This window comes from Acipenser ruthenus, chromosome 18 (assembly GCF_902713425.1).
Source record: "Acipenser ruthenus chromosome 18, fAciRut3.2 maternal haplotype, whole genome shotgun sequence".
Lineage (NCBI taxonomy): Eukaryota > Metazoa > Chordata > Actinopteri > Acipenseriformes > Acipenseridae > Acipenser > Acipenser ruthenus.
The window spans coordinates 31,454,728-31,479,416 of NC_081206.1; the positions used below are offsets into that span (position 1 = coordinate 31,454,728).

Consider the following 24,689-nt stretch of genomic DNA (forward strand, 5'->3'; position numbering starts at 1 on the left):
CCGCGGACGATACCAAACTGCTCCACAGAGGGAGATCAGCGAAATGCGGCCTTCTTTACCTTGTGTTTTGTTTTCTAAACACGGAACAAAACTGTTTCAAACAATTAATTATAGGAATAGTCCATCTACAAAATACGATATTCCGTAAAACGAAGAACGACACCCCAAATAACAAACGGCTTCTTAAGGATGTAAACAGTCACCCCACCCCCTTTTTTAATGCGACTGTGGTTTGCCCGTCCCCCCATTCCACATGTGTAGCCGCTTGTGCGCTGTTGCAGTGCGCGATGTGGCACAGAGACTAACGAGTCGGGACGCTGTGCGAGTGTGTAACTGTTCGCTAAACCAAAGGGAAACTATACCATTTACTACCCAGGCGTACGGGGATTGTACTATTATGCCAAACAGGATTGTTTTGGACCCACGAGAAGGTAAGCGCATTTGTTTTCTGTGTGCATGTGATTGTATTTGTATACACAGTGTATGTATTTATTGGAGGGGTGCTGTCAGTCCGGAGCGCTTTTCCTAAATTGATAGAATGCATGAGTCGGTGGATGCCTCTGCACTTCACAGCACCGCTGCGTACACGGGGAAAGTTGGGACAGTGCTGGTTTGCTTGTTAAGCTTGAAGTTCAGGCATGGGTGCTGTAGTTAGACGAGCTTTTTAGAAGCAGCCTGAAGTTAAAAAGCTTTTAGATTGAGCCTGCCCGACACAGCCGGCGAAGCGTTTACTTAATGAAGTTAAGTACGAGGTGAAAACTGTAAAATTACCCTACTGCGGAAAACTGTCTGTATTAGTTTATATATTGAGACATAACAGACATTGATGACGCCTGTGTCGTTCAATAATTAAGCCATTCTGCTGTATTATTATTATTATTATTATTATTATTATTATTATTATTAGAGTAATTTGTATTATTATTTTATATTAGTTTTTTTTTTGCAGTCAGTTTTGTCATATATCGGTCGTGTTTTTATTGTACACAAAACACCAAATTCCCTAATGAAAAGAAAGGCAGACATCGATAGTTTTCTTCTCTTTGCGGTGCTTTAATCCTGGCAGCGTCGATCACTCGCATCAGGCACGGGGAAACTAAGAGGGTTTCGTCTTGTTAAAGCGTGGATGAAGTTTCATTAAACCACGTCGTCGCTGTTCTAATACAATCCCGAATGTTGCTTTGTGTCGGATATTCTAAGAACCACAAAGAGAACTCTCAACATTCTGCATTCTGAATTCTACACCTAACGCGCTGCTGTCCAAGACAAACAACTCAGGGTGCCTGAAAATCCATGAGAACTCTCATAAAAATACTGGGAAAAATGACTCGTTTCCAGAAGGAAGTGGTCTATCAAGTATTTTTGCAGTCTGGCCCTGGGTGTGTTTTTTTTTTTTTTTTTTTTTGGCAGAATAATAACTGCTTGAAAGCAGAGTCTCCTATTACAAAAGTGCTATGGAGTTCGTAACTGCATTTCTAAATATCTTCCACGCTGTATCACAGATCCGTTTTAAACTGGATCAGAGGGCTTGCATACAGCACAGAGCAACGCTGGAATGACATCCTCTACATCTTGGCGCAATTACAAGTCATATTCTAAATGGATTGCAAAAGCCTCCCCAAAAAACACCCCCTGTCTCTAACGGGCGTACGCGCTCCCTGTTTGAGAATGCAGCGCAGTGGAATAGCTTCTGCTAACGCGGAGTTTTGAAATAAAGTAAGCTGGTCTCTCTGGTGACTCTCACGAGTAGTTGCTGGTTTTTGATTGCACAGAGCTGTACTGTCATGATTGTGTCGGAATTGTTTACGTCATAACGAAAGTGTGCTTTGTGACGTCGCTGGGTGACTCTTCTCTTCAAAGGTGTGTTTTTAGGGCTCTCTCAGAACCCCTACAATAATGGCTCAGTCATGCTTTCCTGTTTTGTTTTGTTTTTTACCTTGTGGAGGTGTGGGCACACTGTTCCCAGGTGGATTATTCTCTGGTAAGCTGTTCAGTAGCTGAGCCCAGAGATCCCTGTGGATTCTCAGTTAGCACACAGCACTCTTACACAAAGCGTAGTTGAGTTCTGTGGTTGAGGTGAGGCAATGCACAATAATGAAGGAGGTGCTGCAGTGAGCTCCTCAGAGTCCAGGGGAGGGGAGGGGAGGGGAGGGGAGGGGGGACAACTTTTAGAATGGCAGGCTGTTTTCCTGTGTTGACCCAGCTCTGCCTCAACTTGGCGGCTGCTTTGAACAGATGCTGTGCTGTGTATTTAATTGACAGGACAAACTTTTGCAATGGCCTATTATTATTATTATTATTATTATTATTATTATTATTATTATTATTATTATTCATGTGTAATGGATCGTTTGTCAGATTTCATTTGTAGTGTTTTAAAATGCACTTTGAGGTGTAGGTGTTTTATAGTAAGCTTCACTCATGTGTGTTGGCCCTCCCCTCTTCATGTTGACCCTGGATCTGTTCACAATGAGCACGTCCAGCAGCGGGACGTTGAGCAGCCAGACCATGACCTGCTCCCCTCCCGTACACAGCTAGCCTGTATCAGGCACAGGAACACTGTACCAGGCTGCCATGTCTCTACTGCCAGCTCTGGGTTTGGGGGGGTGATTCAATGTCACGCTCCAGATTTGGGGGTTAAGAAGCGGTCATGGTGAAGAAACTCCATTCATTATCAACAGGTGTTTGTTCTGATGTGTGACCACGAATATTTTCTGAACAAATATTTAACCCAGCAGTTATATTTTAAACCCAGTTTGATTAGCAGAGTTTGAATAGACGTCTGAGGAAAGAGGATAATTTGCCTCCTCCTTTTAACCGTATTTTTGGGGGGCAAATCTGGATGCTTTCTACAAATAACTGGAGGAAAAGGAAATATGTTTTATTTTGTACAGGGATGGAAAGAAGACTCCCATTGCATAGGAATTTGATCCATTCCTGGTTTTACTAGGAGTTTAACAAGACACATGAGCTTGTGACCGCTACACTGTGGCTAATCAAGCTTGTAATAAAACCAGGGATGGATGAAACTGCTGTGCAATAGTGTTGGTTCCATCCCTGTCTTTATAAATACACACTGATGGGACAGAAGCTTGTCAAACTGCAATTACCCAGCACCACCCTGACTAGAGAGTTTTAAATATCAAGGTTTTGTTCCTCATGCAGCAATGTTGTGTAGGTTTTTAAAACATGTCAGGTCTGAACCCTCCGCCCGTTCTGTGGAAACATTCTGAATCTGTTTCTTATGAAAACACGCCCCCCCCCCCTGCCTCTGTTTTGGCTGTTGTTGTGACCCCTGTGGCCTGGGTTCGAGTTCTCCCCTCGCTCGCGGTGGTACTGCACAGTTCCAATGAGACCGGCCCTCGAATACAGCGTTCAGTTCGGCACTATAGAAGTGACATTGCTGCTTTGGGTAGAGTCCATCGAAGCAACCAGACTGTTCCCAGGGCTAAAAGATAAGAGTAATGAAAATGGGGAACTGGATCTCTGCAGCCTAGCTAGAACAAAGAAGGGATGGGGGGAGATTACGTTTTTAAAATCCTAAAGAGTTGACTCTAAGCCAGTAACGCATAGCACAGAGACCAGAGAGCAGTGGAAGGGGTTGCCAAGCCACATTTTTGCTGCCGAAATCATTAAGGTCTTTCAAGAAGCGGCCTAGATGAAATTCTGGGATCAGTCAGCTGCTGGGAAGGACTGTACTAAACAAAGTCGTGTATCAAACGTTTTGTCATATGCATCCCTCGGTCTTTTTTTATAGTGCATTTGTAACTCAGTATTTAAAGGTGGGAATGGGCAGCAGTGTGGAGTAGTGGTTAGGGCTCTGGACTCTTGACCGGAGGGTCGTGGGTTCAATCCCAGGTGGGGGACACTGCTGCTGTACCCTTGAGCAAGGTGCTTTACCTAGATTGCTCCTGTAAAAACCCAACTGTATAAATGGGTAATTGTATGTAAAAATAATGCGATATCTTGTAACAATTGTAAGTCGCCCTGGATAAGGGCGTCGGCTAAGAAATAAATAATAATAATGAGGTACGTCATCCTCCCTGAAGAATGTCCCCTTTCTTGAAGTTTATGGCATGCTGTGGAATCTGTGCAGTACTGGCTATGCGTACAGCAGTATTTATTCCAAGCCTGTGAGATTCCAGTGGGCTGCTCCTGCTCTGAGACCACATGCAGCTCCAGCTGCCAGTGCTGTCTCTTGACATTGACGTCATCACTAGCCAATGAGGGCGCTGCAATTCTTTCACACATTGTAGGGTTCCAAAACTTTATGGGGCTGAGAGAATTTAGAACTCTCTAGCATTCCGTAACAGCAGCATCCTGGAAATGTGGAGATGGCTAGATCCATGTATTTCTGCATGGATGTGAAATGCAGCAGAATTGCATTGGGATTCAATGTGCATAGACTAGACTACGTGAGGATTGGACCCTCCCGGAAGGTTCTGCTAGGACACTAACACAGTACATTGCTCCTGTACTCGATCTGTTGCATTTGCTGAAGGATCCCGGCTGTTTGAGCGCCAGGGACAGTGACTGGGATTCAATCAACCACTCCAGGGATGGAAGTAAGGCTCCCTTTGCATCCCTGGACTCTGGAGCACATTCCCAGCAAAGTCCTGCTTTTCACCTGTTGGTATGCTTTATTAGTTTTGGGGACAGTATAAGCTACGCTTGTCATTGAGTTTGCATTACTGCCACCTCTGGTGGAGTCCGCTTTGGTTTGTTTCTGTTGGAAGAACTCTGTTCTTGTGGAAGTCTTGTTGTATTCTCGGAGTAGCAGCACAGGAGTGTACAGCGCCTGTTTTGCAATGGTGCAGTGAAGGGGGTGGAGACATGTGACTAACCACTGTGTGTTGTGCTGAGACATGCCTGGACATTGTCTCTGTTTTAGGTGTGTAGTATTTCTTGTTTTCTTTTTCCCTTGCATCACCTGTAAAACAGATGTCTTGGTTTTTTTTTTTTTTAATATATAGCCTTTCCCTGCCAGTGAAGTTTATAAATAACATATTTTATAGGGGCTGAAATCGTTGCTGTGGCACGTTGTAACTTTCTTTTGAAAAAGCAGCCGACACCCCATGGGAATCAAGAACTGTCTGAAACGCGTGTGTTCATCCACTGTGCTAGAGCGATTGCAAGTACAGGGATGGCAAGAAGACTCCCATTGCAGAGCAGTTTGATCCACTCCAGGTTTTACTATCAATGCGATGAGACGCACCTGAGCTTGTTATCTACACTATGGCTAATCAATCTCGCAGTAAAACCTGGAAAGGGTAAAACTTATTCCCATCCCTGAGGTACAGCAATAGGGAGTTTGCTTAGGAGTTTGAGCCAGGCCAGTGCCATGAGCCTGGCTGCAGTGTTTTGGTATTGTGATAAGCTCAGTGTGGGGTTAAACTCTGTGATCTGGAGTGTCTCAAAGTGCTGTCCAGTCTGATGCAGCTGAGATTTCTGTCACTGCTTCATAGACAGCCTGCTTGAAGTATGTCTTGTTCCTAGAGGGTTGCGACATTCTCACTCGGCACCCTACAGCTGTTTTGCTCTCTCTCCGATCCCCTTTCGTGATTTATAATCTTGTGGTTATTCAAAGTAAATCTGGTACTGTTGTGTTTAAATGTATTAATGTGGGTTAGAGTGGAACTGAAGCTTGATGAGATTCAGTGTTAAGAATGCAGTCTGTGCTCTTTGCCTGTATCTCTATGGAAGTGTTTGTAGAGTCTCTGCGTGTCCACACTTGCCCCGGCCCTCGTGGAGGTGAGACAGGAATGTCGCAGAAAACAACACAAGATCCCGGCCTCGTCACGGCGAGTGAAGGTGTGTGTGCGTGAGCGAGCGTGTGTGTGCATGAGTGTGTGTGTGTGTGAGCATGTGCTGCAGGGCCTCTGTGTTGAAATTCTGCAGGTTCCAATTTTGTAAAATCATATTGTACTGTATGTTTCCTTGTTGTTGAAAGAATAGATCTAGCCTAGAAGTTACCCATACGTACTGATTCATTATGTATCAGTGTCTGGTTATGCTTCCTGGGTCATTTTCATGTTGTTCAGTGTTAAAGAATGTCTGTTGGATTAATGGAAAATCAAAAAAAAAAAATAGGATATTCCTGGTCTTTCCTGGAAGAGCAATGCTCAATCACACTGTCCTTTCCACTGGTTCAGCTCCCACGCAAACGTCACCAGCATGCAGTATGTTTCGGCATGCAATAGGATTCAGCAGCTAAGTGAAGTGATGTACAGCGTGTGTGAGGAGCCCCGCAGTCCAGGTGACCCTGTTGCCTGCTGAGGGCTGTGGATCTGGGGGAGGCTGGATGAGTAGGTCTGAGGTTTCTTCAGTATTCTGTCAGGTCTCGGAAAGCCTGTGATTAATCCAGAGGTGGTGTGACTGTTTACCTCGACCCTCTGCCTCCAAAGCAAACAGCAAAACAGTGGGAGGTTTCACTTTGAGGATTTCTACTGGGGAGAATGAGCATGTCTTTGAGGAGGTGTCCTGAACTGTGAGGTCTAAGAAATCCAGACCTTGAGCAGCAGCAGCAGCAGCAGCTTTTTGAAAAGGTCCCCATATCCTGGGTTCTCTGTGGGATGTGTAATTAGACACGTGGTCGTTCATGATAGACTTGTTGTTAGCTCTGTATGGTGGAGCAGGTAGTGCACCGTGCAGTCGTAGGTCTGGCGTGCACGTTATTGTTTAGTCCGGAGCCAAATGGTTCTGGAATATCAACGCTTCCAGGAGCTTCTATACATAATCCTAACCATAAATCACAATTCTACTCCAACACCCCCCCCTTGAAATCAGTATCAGACTGTGAAATAGCTATTCATTCCCCAGCGGGACGAGTGAAACGTTATTCTCTGCACTCTTTAAAAGTTTGAATGTTCCCAGAGAATTTAGTTCCAGGTTAATCATTTGGTATCATATTACCTGGCATGCTCTGTAAAATGATTTTTCATTTGAGGGGGGTGGAGGGTGGAGTGAGGGGGTGTGTGAACTTGGGAAGCAAACCCAATCTGGACTAGTGCCCGGTTCATTTTCTTTTTGGCTCTGAAGTAAGTTTTTTAAGGTATTGATTCACACCAGTCCAATCGGTTCAAGCAGCTCAGAGGTCCTGTTCCTGTTGCACTTTTTCTTGCGTAAGTGACTGTGCTGTGAAACAAGATTTCACATCTCTCTGCATTCGTCTGCATGAAGATACATTTCAGTATTGTACATCATCAAATTATTCAGCTGTCTTTGATTTATTCTAATAGGAGGAAGGCATCACAGGCCACTTTTGTTTTTCTTGTTCATCAGTTTTACCAGGACCTACAATATTCATTTTAGATCTGCCTTGCTTCACGGTGCTTCTAAACCAGTACTGTGGTTTAAAACCTCACTGTTTTGACGTGACCCAATCCCTGCACTGTTCTGTGACAGCCATGGGGCACCAGCAGCGATCGCTGGAGTGAATCAGCAATGCAGGGATGTTGCGACCCCTGGATCGGTAGCCGGGGATGAATGTGAGCCGGCGTCGCTTTCATCTGCTGTTCCTCGCAGGCTCCTGGGGAATTCGGTGCGAGACTCGGACCTGAGGGAACTCGCCAGCAACTCTGAGAGCTGTGCTGCTGCTGCTGCTGCGTTTCACAGTGCAGGATGATGCAAGTAATCCTGGCAAGCGGGGACTGCAGGCGTAATATAGACGAGAGAAGTATTAGTCTGCCTGCCGCTGCCTGAGCAGTGCTAGTGGCAAGTGTCAAATCAATATATAATAAAACTGACAAGGAAAGGTCTGTCTAAATACTGGGGGTGTAATGATTCATCGTGGATCGACGAATCGTGATCCTTCTTTTACATGATGTATCACAAGGATTCAGGCTTTCAAATGATGCAGATCTCCGATTTACTTAGTGAAATGTGTGTTTGTTAACCGTGTGAACTACAGATCTGGCTTGCTGTACATCAAACAAAACTGTAGGTGCATGGGTTAATGTTTTACAGAAATGAATGAAGAGGAAACCGTGTACACCAGAGTAAAAGCTCATGGCTACATTTCAAACCCTGGTGAAGAGGCTGTGTCGGTACATGAGCCATTCCTCCCCGCATCGCCTCTGCTCTACCGTGCCTCCTGGCTGAATGCGCTAAGCTAGCTGCTCCGAGCCGGAGCTGAGCCGGCTGCTCCGAGCCTGCATTCTGCAGCAGCTCGTGGAAGAGGAGTCCTGCCCAAACGTACCTTCTGGTTATCTTTAGCGTTGAGGTTTTTCTTGTGCAAGGCGATTGATTCATGGTGTAGGAGAAAGAGCCTCTTCCATTATGCTCTGTCAAGTCAGACACACACTCCAGTAATCCGTTAACACACTGTGATTCAATTTGAGACCTTGGGGGGGCCCTGTGTATCAAAGCCATTGTGTCCAGTGATGCATTTGGTATTTAAGAAAAAAAAAAAAATATATATATATATATATATATATAATATATTTTTTTTAAGAGATTTAAGAATGTAGAAAATCTATTGCATTTTCGTACCACAGCTTGCTATTCTTAAACTGCCCTCCTGTGGTGATGCTTTTACTGGGGCATACTGTAACATCTATGAAACCTGTTTTCAGGATTTTCACAGAAAACAAAGTGTAATGTCATGTGCCTATTCAAGTGTCCTGTAGTATGTGACGGCACTTCAAACCCTGTTAAAAACAGACTACACAAGCACACGCATTCAAATCAATGCTGTTTTTTTTTTGTAGTTTCAGTGTGAGTGGCCTCTGGAGTCTCAGCTATTTATAGTTCCCGGCTGTCACACTGAACTTTCACTCCGCTGCTTCCAGTTTACATGGGCCTCTGAGTCTTGAGTATTTCATTGCAGTTTCATTGTGTGAGTGCCGAGGACCTCTCGGATCCCTCTGCCCCGTGTAGGGACAGCCTGCTGGGGTCCTGTCCTGCACGAGTCACTGTGGAGCTGTAGAATCCCACTTGGACAGTCCATCCTGAGATCAGCAGGACTGCATGCAATCGAGATCCCCTGTCAGTCAGTTGGAGGCCACGTGGTGTAATGTTGGGATCAAGAGCCACTGGGTCCTGGGTTCGAACTTCAGCGACTGGGATGCATGTAATCCACTTTGGACTATTTTGTACTGTTAGAAATGAAAAGAGTGTCCACTGGGGGCTTGGTTGAGATACAATAACCAAATTCATTACACCAGTTTGACCTAAACTGGATTTGAACCTACGACTCCCAGGAGGTAAAGGCTTGAAAGCCTAATGAGTTTTGTGAGGGGGGGGTTCTTTTTTTATTAATAACATAATTGAAATCTATAATAATCAGAAGCTGGGAGTTGTGGAGCAGAGCGCATGCCATGAGATGGGGGGAGGTTCTGGCAGCGAGCGCAGAGCTGGGAGGAATCAAAAGGCTTAATTGTCGGAATGAGAAACACATGTTGGAGTGGAATTCTCCTGACTGCAGCACTTTTTTTCTGGCTGTGCACTTGCTCTCTCTTGCTTTCTCGCTCGCTCGCTCTTCCTCACTCAAATCAGATTTCATGGAATTTTGGCTCTACCCACTGCTGCTGAATAGGGTATGGCAACAGAATAGAGGGCCGCTGTGTAGGAGAGAAAGAGAGAGAGAGAGAGAGAGCAGGGGTTTCCAGCAGGACTATAACTTTCTCGCTTGAGGGAGCTTGTTGAAGTCTTTATCCCAGCACAGCCCAGGTCCCTCCCCTGCGGCTTGGGGTTAGATTATCACAGGTGTCACCGGAAACAAAGTGTGTGATATATATATATTTTTTTTCAAGGGGCTCCTGGTGGTGCTGTGAAGCCCTCTTGAGTTCACGCTGTCACAGCGTGGCTCTGAGCCCTGCAGTGATGCCGGACTGATCGCTGTGGAGATCGCGTTAAAGCACAAAGCTCTCTACTGTAGCCTGTCCACGTCGCATTCATTACATTCCAGTTACATTTGCCAGTTGCTCAGCGGTCGTTTCATTTCGTTCTTGATATACCGGTATGTCTGTTCTGTGTTTCGGAGCAGCTCTTGAGAGCTTCTCTTTAACATTAGACCTGTAATATGGGCTAGACAATAGGGGTGCACTGATACTCTCATTTATGTTCAGGTATTAAAGAAATCAAAACGCACTTCTTCATTTCAAAACAAGAAAAGCTGTCCTTCTCTCGCCTTTACCATTGAGTACCAATCAATGGCAATTAACTTCCTCATTCGAGTGTTTTTTAAAAGCCGATCGGAAACCACATGTCCCCCTCATTCGGGGCGCTGACGTGTGTCCTCCCGTAGCGAGGCTGTATTTACGAGGTACGAGTATCCTCGCACTCCTGCTAGGTACGCAGAGAGTCTGCTTGATCAAAGCAGTGCAGGAATGAAAATCTGAAATACGGTTTCCACGACTGTTTGATGGGGTACAGGGTTTACTTGTACTCCCCTGGTTCTCTGTTGTGATGCAGTCTATGCAGATTTTTAAGCCGACTTTCAAAAGTGAAAGAATATTTGAACAATCCTACACTCTTGGAAGAATCTGATTTCAAGTCCAGCGCGTATTAAACGGTAATCTGCTCTGTGGAAGCAGGATCTGGGAGTGTGAAGCACAGTGAGTTCCTGGTGCAGGGTCATTGACTTGCTTTTCCTAAGGTTAGCAGCAGCCCTAATAACACTTCTGGTTTTACCTGGAGGGCTTCAGTTATTCAGCATGCCAGCGCGAACTTCGACAGATGTGTTCTGTGGCTTCGCATTTCCACGCTGCCGTATTTAGTCTGCGTTTTTTCTCTTCGGTCTAGACCGGGTGGGGATTTCTGTTTATGTAAGTATCAAAGGTCTTGTTGAACTGCATTTGTCGGATGAAGTCTGTTGCTGTGGAATGTCAAGCAGAGTGGTGTCATTGTGCCTGAAATGGGTCTAGTTGTCTAATTGGTTAAGGCTCCTGTGGAAGAGCTTGTTAGGTCAGCTTTTACATTTTAATGGTTGTGCTTTGTTTGTTATGCGTTTCAAGCTCACCAAATGTAATACAGCGGATGCAATTTAGGAATGTTGAATAGTTTCAGTGCAGGGATGGAAACCAGACTCCAATTGCATTGCAGTTTCAGCCATTCCAGGTTTTACTACATGCTTGATTAGAGGTAACAAGCTCAGGTGTGTCTTCTTATTAAACTCATTGTAAAACCAGGTGAGGATCAATGCAATGGGAGTCTAATTTCCATCCCTGTGATGCTATACAGAAACTAGGAAATAATATTTGATTGGTTAAGTAATTGCATTAAAATTCCAGCTACTGCTTACTGTGAAGTGTTGCATACTAAGTGGGCTTTATTCTGTTTCATACGAGTGACCCCCTGCTCTCTCTCCCTCCCTCTCCCCAGTTGTGCAGCCTGGCAGTGTCCATGCCCGAGCCGGCAGGCCCCCCCTCCAGGTGTGACGTGTTGGCAGGGCTGTCATCGGGTACAGCTGAGCGAGCGCTGGCACTGGGCTTGGTGCCCGCCACCGAGATCGTCCCAGCAGGACGAAAATGAACAAGCTGAACTTCCATAACAACAAAGCCATGCAGGACCGCCGCTGTGTCTGCGTCTTCCTCCCCAACGATGAGACCCTCAACATCATTGTCAACGTGAGCTCCATGGGCTGGTCCTGTTAGTGATTGGGAAGGGAAGAGGGCAGAAACTCTGTGTAGGATAGTGTGTGGGTGCGGTGCTCTGCTTAGGGTTTATACTACTGTATACTAGCTCTGAATAAGAAGGCAAGAGGCAGCAGTCTTCTACCTTCATTGCAAACAGCACTTGTACCCTGTCCACACCAGGGTTAGGCTCCACTCCTTTTTTAAAATCTGTTTCCAATTCCCATTCTCTTTTAATCAATTCCAATTCCATTTTCTACACAGGCTTTATTGAGCAAACGCATGTACAACTTGTCAGCAGCACATGCAATTACACAATTGCAATACAAACGGATCAAATCAATCCAACTTGCTGTTGCAGTAAATCACCATGAGCTGCTCATATTTCAGTGTTAGGTTACACCTTTCTGGCTGGAAGATGTTCCCTGCGATGTGATCAATTTGCAGATCCGGTATTAAAAGCACAGGGAAACAGACTGGCACAGTGCACACGTTATTTGGTTAGTTACTCTGTGCCCTGAACTTGCTCATGGATTATTTTCTGTACAGTATATGAATTCTGTAACATACCTCTAAGCCAGTCAAAGCACTTCACATCTAGTCTTGCATGCAACGCAGATGACTTCCAGCAGCGCTATGTCGGGTGGTGTCTGTCCAGCTGTAACAGTGCAGCTTTGCCTCGTGCCCTCACTCTCCTCCCCCTGTCTGAACACTGTCTGTGTGCAGGTGAAGACGCTGTGTCAGGATCTTCTCATCCAGGTGTGTGATCTCATCCGACTCAAAGACTGTCACCTCTTCGGCCTCAGTGTCATCCAGAGTGAGTGCCGGCCTCCTCCTGTTGTGATGTGTAGCCTCTCTTGATTAAGATTATTAATGATGTTATACGTCCAGTTGACCCTCTCGAGTGAGAAGAGTCTTAAGAGACAGATTTATTTAGTGCAGGAGTAATTAGGGGAGACTGGGCTGTTCCTGTTTCATTGTAGTAACTTCCACTGACCAGAGGTCAGACACACAATACAATAGCCATGTCGTGACCCTGTGTGTGTGTGTGTGTGTGTGTGTGTGTGTGTGTGTGTGTGTGTGTGTGTGTTGGGGGGGGGGGGGGGGGGGGGGGGGGTCTGTCTCCAGGCTCTGGCCATGTATGCTTCTCTGTGTGGTGGGACAGGGTGATGGATGGTGACAGCTGCCTGATGCAGTGCTGTTTGTCTTTTAATTGAGAGAATGTCCATGCGTCTGCTCTGAGTGTGGAATCAGCGTACCAACAGGAGCTGTGTGCGGGCCAGTCCTGCAGGGGCTGCTTGGGACCGCTTTCCTGCTTCACTGCTAGACACTGGTTCTCGAATTAAAGCTGTCTGTTTAAACAGTGCAGCTACCAGACACTGTAGAACTACAGTAGAATGGGGAGCCTCGGTCCTGCAGGCACTGTAGAACTACAGTAGAATGTCCATGTGGAGATTATTCTATATCTTTGATTGCAGAATGTTCAGAGCAGCTCCCGTATTAACCTGCTCTGCTTCTCCCTCCTGTAGATAATGAACAGGTATACATGGAGCTGGGTCAGAAGCTTTCCAAGTACTGCCCTAAGGAGTGGAAGAGGGAGGCGAGTAAGGTGAGAAGTGCGGTACTGCCCCCCGTAACAGGGACGGAAATAAGACCTAGCAGTTTGATGCATTCCTGGTTTTATTATGAGTTTAATGAGACACACCTGAGCTTGTTACCGATACACTGGGGCTAATCTGGCTCCTTTTAAAACCTGGAATGGGTGAAAGTGCTGTGCAATAGGGCTCTTATTTCAATCCTCGACATCACGTTCTCATCAATTCATGATACGCATGTTAACGTGGACAGACTGATTTATAAGCAGTATTCCAATTACCTGTTGGAGTGTGCCCACAGATACCAGCCTTGGTAAATTGTCACACTATACTGTATAAACTGGTAGCCCTGCTGTCTCGCAGGGCTCTTTGCACTGTATTCAGTGATGCTAATCGAGGGGGGGGTGGACGGGCTGTCGAGCTGATTCAGATCAGACCCCTTTCTCTTGTGTCTGAAGAATGGTGCCTAGTAATGCCGTGTCCTCTTCTCCGTGACAGGGAATCGATCAGTTCGGGCCCCCGATGATCATTCATTTCAGGGCGCAGTACTACGTGGAGAACGGCAGGTTGATAGGGTAAGGATCAACGAATGTTTTAGTGGTTTTTTTTGTTTTGTTTTGTTTTAAATAAAACCCAGGACAGTTTCTTTAAATAGAAACCTCAACCCTGGAGACTTGTGTCTCCTCTTGCACTCTGTGTCCTCTAGCAGTTGATTCATTAGGTTCATCCTTTTTGGATCTGCTTTCACAGCTGCTGCATGGCGTTCTCCCTGCTCCTCTGACCCTCTCCCTCTCTCTGTGTCCCTCTCAGTGACCGCACTGCCCGTTTCTATTACTACTGGCACCTGAGGAAGCAGGTGCTCCAGTCCCAGTGTCCTCAGCGAGAAGAGGCCTACTTCCTCCTAGCAGCCTTCGCTCTGCAGGCCGACCTGGGAAACTACAAAAGAAACAAACACTTTGGGAAGTACTTCGAGCCCGAGGACTACTTCCCTCCCTGGGTGAGTGAGGAGGGCCTCTTCCCTCTGTGCTGAAAGAAGATCTCGGCTCTAGTGTGCAGGAGCCACGTGGAGCGCGAGCAGGGAAGCGTTACGGACGAGCTCCGGCAGCAGAGATTCTGGTTACAGCCTCTCTCTTCTCGTGTTTAACAGTCTGTCACTTATTCAAGCCCTTGAGAAAGCACAGACCGGGAAAATAAGCTGGGAATAGCTGTGGAGTCTGGCAGGCGTTCTGAGGGGTTTCCTCTGCTGAACTGGAGCCCCCCCCCCCCACACTTCCTTTCAGGATTTTAATGATATTCATCCTGCTTACAAACCAGCTTTCTGGAGAAGTCAATGGCTTAGTTAATGTAATCTCGCGTCCTTTAACCCTTTCCTTATTCTCATGACAACTGAAACTGTGACTACTCTGGCTGGATTAAATGAGGCCAGGCATTTTGACCGCAGTTGTAACAGCTGCGTTTTAAGAGAAAAATAACTGAATATTATTTGTGTTATAGCTGTAGTCCGTGGAGGTTTACCTGCTGTACTGATCTCCTCTCTCTCTGTGTGTGTCTGCCCCTCTCCCCTCCCCAGGTGATTGTGAAGAGGGGGAAGGAGTACATTCTGAGGCACGTTCCCAACATGCACAAAGACCAGTTTGCGCTGACGGCCTCCGAGGCTCATCTGAAATACATCAAGGAGTCGGCCCCTCTGGATGACGTGGCTGTGCATTACTACCGACTCTACAAGGTGAGGAGGGGGGGCTGCGTACACTGGCCTTGACTACACACAGCCTGAGACGCACGCAGGGCTCTCACTCTTTTACTCTCTCTCTCTCTCTCTCTCTCTCTCTCTCTCTCTCTCTCTCTCTCTCTCTCTCTCTCTCTCGCTCTCTCTCGCTCTCTCTCTCTCTCTCTGTCTCTCTCTCTGTCTCATAGGACAAAAGGGAAGTGGAGGCCTCCCTGACCCTTGGACTGACTCTGCGTGGGATTCAGATCTTTCAGGTAAGAGACGAGAGAATTTACCAAAGCACAAATCGCTTCAGTGATTTAGTACTGGGGGGAGAGGGTGATGCTGAGAGGACAGGGTTGTATGCAGTTGGAATGAAGGTGTTTTCAGCTACTCTGACAGAGTCTCTGGTTGTGTTTCAGAATGTGGGCGAGTCCAAGCAGCTGCTGTATGACTTCCCCTGGACCAACGTGGGGAAGCTGGTGTTCGTGGTGAGTGGAGACTCTCGGGACCGGGGTCCTGTTCAATCTGCTGCACTGGTCCTGTTAGTGTAGTGAGAACCATTCACAAGATCCACTGCGTTTAAACAAGAGGCCCAAGGATAGGAAAGAGAAACATCCAGCAGTCTTGTTTACTTTATTTCTAAATGTAAGAGGCAGCGCTGTTAAGATCTGCTGCTGTTTAGATGAGTGGAGTAGACCTTGCTGGCTCTTCCAATGTCTGTTACACCTCCATAGGCATTTTCTACCATTTCACCTGCACGGATTCAAGTGGGATTGTGTGCTTCACCAGGAATACTATAAACTAGTTCACAGAGAGTGCTGTTAGTCACGTACACTCCACAGACTGTATAGAACATGCACATTCTTCTACACTCTCATCTATATATTTGTACATATTCTCCGACACCCCCCACCCAGCTCTGTGCTGCTCCTCTCCAGCTGCACCACATGTTTTGATTACATTTTTTATAAATTATGAGCTTGTAAAGTAAATTCGCCAGAGCCACCCTGAAAACATTCAGCTGGTGTCCAAAGAGCTATTCGCTTGCGTCAGACCTCATAGCTTCGTCAGCAGAGGGACAGGGAGGGTGTATCATCCTGCTGGGAACTTCCCAGCAGACCATGGGAAAGAGAACACTTCATCCTGCAGCTTCCCGTTCCACTGCGATTTTTATTCAGTTAAGCTTTACAGAACCAGGAGACCGGCAGACCAAATCAATTACGACCAGCTCGCTCTACTGCAAAAAAAAAAGAAGAAAAAAAAACTAAATGGAGTTGGAAAGTTCAAGGCAGACGAGTCTGTGAACCTCGTGTATCCCCAGGGGAGGAGGGGAGGTGTGGGATGTGCAAACTGCTGCGTTTAATTAAACCTCCACACGCCATTATGTCAATTAAGCACAACACATTAAACGATGCCTCCTGGTAACAGATAATTAGATAAAATGGCTTTCTTTATTTATTTATTTATTTATTTATTTATTTATTGATTGATTGATTGATTGATTGATTGTTTACCTAAATGATCTGCATTCTAATCAGGATTTTACTCCTTTTATGAAATCTTGCAGTGAAATGCTTGTACAGCCAGGGATGGAAATAAGACCCATTCTGGCTTTTAATGCGAGCTTGATTAGCCACAGCGGCGAGGTAACAAGCTCAGGTGTCTTACTAAACTCAGTAAAATTGGGAATGGATTGACCTGCTATGCAATGGGAGTCTTATTCCCATCCCTGTACAGTATCCTCCGTTACAAGCGTCTTGTAATTAGCACAGTCGCTGGCTCTGTCCCAGTTCTGTCGGCGAGGACTTGGCTGTTTGGAGATTATCATCTCATCTGTTAACTGGTTGTCATATCCAAGGTGATTGCAGCCAGCTGTTTGAATGCTCTGCTGGTAGATCCCTGCCGCGCTGTGTGTGTTTTTTTTTTTTTTTGCCAGATTTTGTTCTGATTTTTAATTCTTGCTTGTTTTAACTGGATTTAGAGTTTTAGCATGTAGAAATACTCTGGATAATAATCTGCTGCACGTTTCAATACGTTTCACACAGATCCAGCTTTGGCGTCTTTTTTTTTTTTTCGTTTTGTGAAGCAGCGTCGTCGCTGCGAACCCAATAAGACGTCGGGGGAGTGGCTGCGTTTCACTGCGCTGGCTCCATCCAGTGCGTTCCAGCAAGTATCGAAGTCTCGTGCTGTGTGTCTGAAGGGATAGGGAGCCTGTTACTGATGTTTCAAATGTAACGACCCTGGAGGGGCTTCTCTTAAGAACAGGCTTTGCTGATTTACACCCCAAATAAAAGTGCCTTAAAGAGATTAGAGGTGGGAATCGCTGAGGAATGCTCGCATGCATGTTCAGGACCTCTTAAACCCCTTGCAGACTCGTCCTGGAAGTGAAGACCATGCAATGAACCAGCCGGCTCCTAAACGTCCCGCTGCTCTGTTCGTGCGTCTCCCATTCTGGTGTGAGGGCAGTTCTGCCATGGGAGCTTGCTCCACGTATGCTCTTTTGAACTCTGAGCTCCTCTGTGTCTCTGGGGAGTGGGCTGACCTGTGCTGTTATCCACAGCAGATAGTATTACTTTGCAGGCTCTGGGAATGGCTGGTAACCTGCGGGAAGGCAGAGGAATGCAGTGTTCCAGTTTCACGCACAGAGAGAGGGGGTTAGGGATAGAGACACACACGCACACACACAGAGAGAGAGAGGGGATTAGGGATAGAGACACGCACACGCACAGAGAGAGGGGGTTAGGGATAGAGTCACACGCACACACAGAGAGGGGGTTAGGGATAGAGACACACGCACAGAGAGAGGGGGTTAGGGATAGAGACACACGCACAGAGAGAGGGGGTTAGGGATAGAGACACACGCACACGCACAGAGAGGGGGTTAGGGATAGAGACACACGCACACACAGAGAGAGGGGGTTAGGGATAGAGACACACGCACACGCACAGAGAGAGGGGGTTAGGGATAGAGACACACGCACACGCACAGAGAGAGGGGGTTAGGGATAGAGACACACGCACACGCACAGAGAGAGGGGGTTAGGGATAGAGACACACTGCTGAAAGTTATTATTTCAGCTCTTTTCTCACAGTCTTGAGATCTTCAGCTGTCAATACCTCCAGACCAAACACAGCTGCAGCAGCAGGGAAGAACAAACTCCGTTTAGCACATGCTAGGTCTTAATCTATCAGCAGTATCTGCATAACCCACAGTGCTCCGTACTTCATACACCTGTAATACAACTCGGTTTCTGTTGCTTACAAGGCTGTGAATCGGCTTCATCTCTTCACAGTACTGTAGCCCCCCCTGCTGGTTTCTGTACTGCTGCCACTGGCCACTAGATGGCAGCAGATACAAGCACTCCTTTCCCAATAGCAGGGCACTGAAGGAGGATAGGTTTCCCTGTGTACAGTACGTAAGACTCCCATTGCATAGCAGTTGGATCTATTCCTGGTTTTACAAGGAGTTTAATCAGGCACACCTGTGCCCATTACCTGTACACTGTGGCTAATCAAGCTCATATTAAAACCTGGAATGGGTGACACTGCTATCCAGTAAGAGTCAGATTCCTTCTTGTATGAAGAACAGTAGAGTCCAGTGTGATGGGAGAGAATCGCCTCTCTCCGGTGGACCCTGTTTAACCGGCACTCTCTTTCCGGCAGGGTAAGAAGTTTGAGATCCTGCCGGACGGCTTGCCCTCGGCCCGGAAGCTCATCTACTACACCGGCTGCCCGATGCGCTCCCGACACCTGCTGCAGCTGCTGAGCCACAGCCACCAGCTCTACATGAACCTGCAGCCTGTGATGAAGCAGGTCCGCCGGCTGGAGGAGAACGAAGGTGTGTGTGTGTGTGTGTGTGTGTGTGTGTGTGTGTGTGTCGGATCAGCATAAACCTGCAGTGTTGTGTACTGCACAATCTTTTTCTTTTCCTAAAGTATTGCAATTATTTTTCTTCATGTATTTGCAGCAGTGTGCACACTGGTTTATTTCCTGGGATGCACAGTAGTGTGAGTGTGTGTGTGTGTGTGTGTGCGCGCACAGCAGTGAAAGCGGCTGTTCTGAACACTTTAAGCACTTCCTGAACACCAGTCGATTTCCCCCTGTTGATGTACGGTAGTGAGTGACTCCTCTCCTCTTCTCTCCCGTTCCCTCAGATAAGAAGCAGTACCGCGAGTCGTACATCAGCGACGCTCTGGAGCTCGACATGGAGCAGCTGGAGAAGCGCTCGCGGGCCAGTGGCAGCAGCGCAGGCAGCAGCTCCCGGCACAAGAGGCTCTCCCGGCACTCCACCGTCAGCCACGGCAGCTCCCACACCTCGGGCATCGAGACGGACAGCTTCCGCACCGCCAGCCAGGCCCCCCGCCACCCCCTGCGCACCTGCAGCAGCTCCACAACCAGCCACGGCAGCTCTCACACCTCGGGGGTAGAGAGCGGGGGCAAGGACGACGGTAAGGGGCTCCTCGCAGGGCTAGGGGTGTGGCGGTTCAGTGCGTATTGATGAGTCATGAAACTGTCTTATCAGTAGAGGTGTGTGTCGTGATGCGTGATGTGCTTCTGTATTGATCTCCTCTCTCAGAGATCGAGATGCTGGTGGACGACCCAAAGGACTACGAGCAGCTTCGTGATCTGGGGTTCAGCCCGGACCTGTGCATCCACATCACAGAGGACATGTTGAACACAGGCCAGATCAACGGCTACTCGGGTGAGACGCTGGCACTGCGCTGGCTTGTAAACCATGCCAGTAACACTGCCCGATCGACGCCGTCCCTATTCATATGGGAGGTGTACAGTAGATATTTCTGTAGCATGAATAGTAATATTGCTGCACAAAATGATTATTCGGATAAGCTTGCCACAGGGGAGGCTCATTCGTGTTGACTGGACTCCTTTACCATGCCAAGTGAGAGATGGCTGCTTGGGTTTGTGTGGATCTCTGTTCTTCACTGTCTAAGATTGGGGATTTTGTCATGTCTTGATACACGCATGTTGGATCATCAGGAAGTATTGGGTTTGAAAGCAGCCTAATGCTGATGAGCTGTCCAGTGTAACAGGAGCAGCATGTTCCTGCAGTGTGCAGGCTGGGGAGCGGTGCCTGTGCCCCGGCTCTAACTCTGCGATGCTCTCTTGATGCTGTCTGTGTTGCAGGACTGATCGTGAAGGACATCAGCTCATCTACCTCCAGCTCTTCAGAGACGGTGGTGAAGCTGAGAGGGCAGAGCATCGACTCCCTGCCGCAGGTACTTGTGTGAACTGTCATCAGCTTATTTACCTTCCTTGAATCTAGTGCAGGGATGGAAATAAGACCCACTGCATAGCGGTTTGATCCTTTCCTGGTTTGACTAGGAGTTTAATAAGATGCGCCTGAGCTTGTTACCGATACACTGTGACTAATCAAGCTTGTAGTAAAACCTGTGAAACTGCTGTGCAATAAGAGTCTTATTGCCATCCCTGCAGTGAGGTTGTATACATCTAGAGAAGCATTTATTAATGAGCTTGGATGTGAACATGTATCTGGGTCTATGAAATCAGACCGGCATGTTTTATGAATGACAACACTGAGTTTTAAAACTGCCAGTCCTGAACCTGACCGTACACTTGTGCTTTTCACCCTTTTCTCCCTGGTCTGGTTAGACGGTGTGCCGCAAGCCCAGGTCATCGACGGACCGGCACAGTCAGAGTCTGGACGACATCCGGCACGACCACAAGGGCTGCCTGCAGTGGGCGGAGCTGTGCCAGGACACGGCGCAGAGCTACACCTTCGGCTGCGCGCCGGAGCTGAGCGACGCCGGCTACCACAGCCTGGCCGAGCAGTGCGCCGCCATCAGAGAGCCCTCCGCTGGAGCCGTCAAGAGGACCAGCAAGTACTTTTCCCTGGACCTGACCAGCAACGAGGTGCCTGAGTTCGTGGTCTGAACAGCTGGCACCTGGATGGGAGGGGAGGGGAGGGGAAGGGTGAGTGTCTGCGCAGTACAATCCACTCGACTGCAGCATGCTGCGAGGACTCCTCCTCCCTGCGGGACGCGAGTGTGCGGGGAGCAGAACAATCAAAGGGACATTTATATAGAAACATATAGACCTATACGAATGCCTGAAATAGTTCTTACTGAACAAGCCAAAACTCAAGAGTGTGCTAATGATATGCAGTGGTGCATAAAGTGTTTCTCTCTGAGAGCGAGGCACTCCCTGACACTGGCGTGGAGGGAGCATAAGGACAGTGTCTGGAATAGTTCACAGTGAACTAGCTGAAAGGGAACAGGAAAAGGCAGCCCTGGATGTATGCAGGTGTGCATAATATGGCTTTGAATTAGCTTTTCTTTTTCGTTTTTTTTTTTTACTGCATCTGTTAAACAAGCACACAAATTCCGCTTTCTTTGCAAAACAACAATAAAAAAATTAAAAAACATGCTGGACAATCAAACAGAAGTGGACTCTGGCGCTGGAAGCCCGTTGTTTCTTGTGGATTGCTGTGGTCCGAGCTCCCACACGCTGAGATGCAGCATCTTCTTTGCAGGGCTGTCTGGTCCTCTTGTAAAGACATGATAGAGAGGGGGAGGGATTCATTTGGATTATACAGGACACATTGGATTATACTGTTTTTCAGGATATCAGGATTGTTCCCCCTCTTTGAAAGAGTGCTGGCGGATCAACAGAACAGGCCGCTTGTTCCTTCAGTGCTTCATGGGAAGATTCCTCGCAGGTCATTCCCTTCCGGATATGTAACTCCCCCGACACACAGTCGCATTATAACGACACAATGGAATGGACTCTGGTCACTGGGTCCTGTAACTGTCACTTTTATACAGCCGGCGATGAACAAGTCATTGTGTGAGCTAACAACCAAAGACACAAGCTTCAGCCAATCAGCGAGACTGTGTTAAAGTGCGCGTGGCGGCAGAGACGATATTGAAGCCATGCTAACTGTGCCGGGATGGTACTGGCTGCTGGAACTCTGAGCAGCGCTCTTGCTGGGTTGCAGTACATGCATTGCTCTGTGACACCGTATAGGAGCCCTCTGTCTCCCTCCCTCCCCTCCAGCCTGTCCCAGAGAATGCTCCCCATCCAGTACAGTGCCAGCATCGTCCTCCAGTCCTGGTATCCAACAGGCAGGGACTCTTCATCCAGGAGAAGCATATTGTGCCAGTAATGTTTAACAATGAGACTCTGTACTCCGCTGCCATAAATTTCCCAGTCTGTGCCTTTAATTCTCGGCAGGTCCCATAGAAATGTATGCATTGACAATCGAAGCATGAGAAGGCTGTGGCTCATGTTGTGTAACAGTGATCATAGTATTATGAGATGTGTTTATTTGCCTGTTTTAAACACCTTGGGAACGATCACAGGTCCCGAGCTATGTTGTACCATTTGTGGTGTTCTTTATTTCAGACAATGGGATTTCTTCATTGCATGGTTGAGCTTCTGTGATTCACAGTGTAGAGATGTGTAACATTAGAATCCATCGGCAAACTTAAGCAACTTTAAGATTTGTTTTTTTCCTTTTAATGTTCAAGTCCTACTCTCCTGCAATAGCTGAAAAATTGAAAAGTTGCTGTAAATTTTGAAAGTAATTCAAACTATTGCTGCAGGTTTGTGGATCACTTGGATCCTGCTGTTTTATAACTCCTAGCGGCTCTGGGACAGGATTCACACACCAGTCACCTATCAGCACCCTGCAAACCACGCCCAACCTCACCCCATACTGGTGTTTCAGTTCAGAGCAGCAGGACAAGCAAGCAATCACTCAGAGCAAAGTGAACAAATAAAGAAAATTGTAATGCAGTAAAACTTTTGTTCTCCAGACTAGCTGGGATCAGGGGGTGTTCGGGTAATGGAGATGCTCTCATAATTGAATTATGACAGTGGCGTTTTTTACATGACCTTCCCAATCAAGAAACCTGTACAGGTGTAACCTAGAGTACCTCACTGTCCTGCAAATACCAGCGATTTGAGGGCTGCATTTAGGACAGAAGAGAGCAGCACACAAGACAGGTTAACGGGGCTGTTCAGATAACCTGTATATCCTCTCTGCCCTTGAATACATCCAGCCCTTAACAAGAAACAAACCAACACAGGACAGATTTACCAGAGTCTTCGTCCTCAAACTGCGCTACTCCCAGTAACCTGCGCCCTCCAAGAAGGGCTGGACTTGAGCAAACGCTGCAGCTGTTTAGGCCATTTCAAATTAAATGCTGCAGCGTTCATCTGGAGATAAACAGCAGAGGTGTTTGCATAATCTGAGTTTTAATGAAATGATTATAATGATAATAACAAGCTAGATCACTGCTGGACTCGCAGCGAAGAAGCCAGCTGACTCTCTTCTATTCCGTTCTAGAGGATACGGCAAATAGCAGCTTTCATTTCATTTTCTTTAACTGGAAAATGCTTACAAATATTGTTTTCCTTTTTAATATCAGCATTTATTAGTATTTTTGTATGAAACTTTTTATATAGAAAGAGAGCAATTATTCGATTTAGAATGAAATTGTTTAGTAAAAGTTGATCAGTATTATACTAACCATTACATTGCAGACAGTATTAATATAAGCGCGTGGCATTGATTTTGAATTGTTTTGTTCTTTTTTCTCTATTTATAACCATGCTCTTGCTCATGTCAGTATAGAAAGAGCAGTTAAAACCATCTGCTTTATTTCAGGGAAAGAAAAAAAAAAAACCTCCCAGGAATGTTTGAGAAGTGTAGACCATTATTGTAAAACAGACTAGCCCTGTGTATGCATGTGTTCTTAACGGAGTGGAATTCCCCTGTGCTGTGGCAGGGTTCTAGAACATCCGGCTTACACAAGGGTGAAGGAATGTTGGCGCAAACATTTGGCAGGTTTGTGGCGCGTTCTGGTGGGAAGGGGGAGGGATTGGTTGGAACCGTAGGACTGGGAAAGAACGCAGGTTATCGGTTATTGATTGTATTTCTGTGAAATGGGCTAATATCTCTTGTTACACTTTGTTCTGTTTTTTTTTTTGTGGTCAATGCAATTCTAAAAATTCTAGGACAGATGTTTCCACTCAGTCTTTTTCAACGTCGGCAACATTTTGAAGGAGTTGAAAAAAACTAAACGCTTGTCATTGAATTTTAGTATTTTGAAATTCAGCTCTGTTGATAACTGCTGGAAGTGGAGTACTAGGTATGGATGGTATTGCGAGTCCCACAGTGACACTAATAGGACTCCCAGAGCAGAGCAGTCTCTTCCAGGATCTACAGCAAGCGTGCACACACCTGGGCATGGCAGGAGGGACTGCATGCATTGTGCAGTGAAACCTGGCACTTCTCAAAAAACGAACCAGCTACGAAGCAGTACAGTCCGTGTTGCTGTGGCTTGGCAGCTGATCGTCAACACAGCTGTCAGATCTGTCTGTGTGCAGGTATCCGAAGGCACTGCAGGGTCTCGCTTTCTACATAGAAACCAAAACAAACTTGCCTTTCATGCAGTCTGGTACAAGCAGGGTTAGGCCAGACCAAATATATATATATATAGACAAGAAATGAAATTGTAGTGATTTAATAAACCATTGGTTTAAAACACATTGCCATACAGCACATGGATGGAACGTTCTCCTCTTGAAGGCATTGTTCTGTGTGCCAGTACTGCACCTGCACGACTTGTAAATAATCCTTTCTGTGAAAGGATCTGCTCTCAGGAGCTCTTCGAAGTGGGTTCATATTGTGAAAGCCTCTAGCTGAATCCTTGCTAGGAGTGTCTTTGGGTACAGGTGTGCAAAGAGACAATAAAGGTACATTTATTTGCTTAAGCCTGCTTGTTGTTGTGTTTTTTGTGTGTGTGTTTTTTTTTCCCAGGAAGTAAG

The 24,689-nt window shown here is 46.7% G+C and overlaps 1 protein-coding gene across 1 annotated transcript; it reads left to right on the top strand.

Moving 5' to 3' along the window:
- Positions 1 to 28: 28 nt before the first annotated feature.
- On the top strand, positions 29 to 24,635 carry LOC117414853 (FERM domain-containing protein 6-like). Its single transcript, XM_058990583.1, has 14 exons — positions 29 to 431; positions 11,323 to 11,567; positions 12,300 to 12,390; positions 13,103 to 13,182; positions 13,667 to 13,743; positions 13,979 to 14,165; positions 14,739 to 14,894; positions 15,083 to 15,148; positions 15,296 to 15,364; positions 18,540 to 18,714; positions 19,031 to 19,324; positions 19,453 to 19,578; positions 20,022 to 20,113; positions 20,508 to 24,635. Exons 2-14 carry the CDS (start codon positions 11,469 to 11,471, stop codon positions 20,787 to 20,789), a joined length of 1,794 nt encoding a protein of 597 aa, XP_058846566.1. The 5' UTR covers positions 29 to 431; positions 11,323 to 11,468; the 3' UTR covers positions 20,790 to 24,635.
- The last annotated feature ends 54 nt before the right edge of the window (positions 24,636 to 24,689 follow it).

What these genes read in the sequence shown, in the direction of transcription:
- LOC117414853 (XM_058990583.1), top strand. Translation starts at nt 11,469, where the DNA reads ATGAACAAGCTGAACTTCCATAACAACAAAGCCATGCAGGACCGCCGC. An exon ending in CGGCCTCAGTGTCATCCAGA is followed by an intron (nt 12,391 to 13,102) that starts GTGAGTGCCGGC and finishes TCCCTCCTGTAG; the next exon opens with ATAATGAACAGGTATACATG. An exon ending in GAGCGGGGGCAAGGACGACG is followed by an intron (nt 19,325 to 19,452) that starts GTAAGGGGCTCC and finishes CTCCTCTCTCAG; the next exon opens with AGATCGAGATGCTGGTGGAC.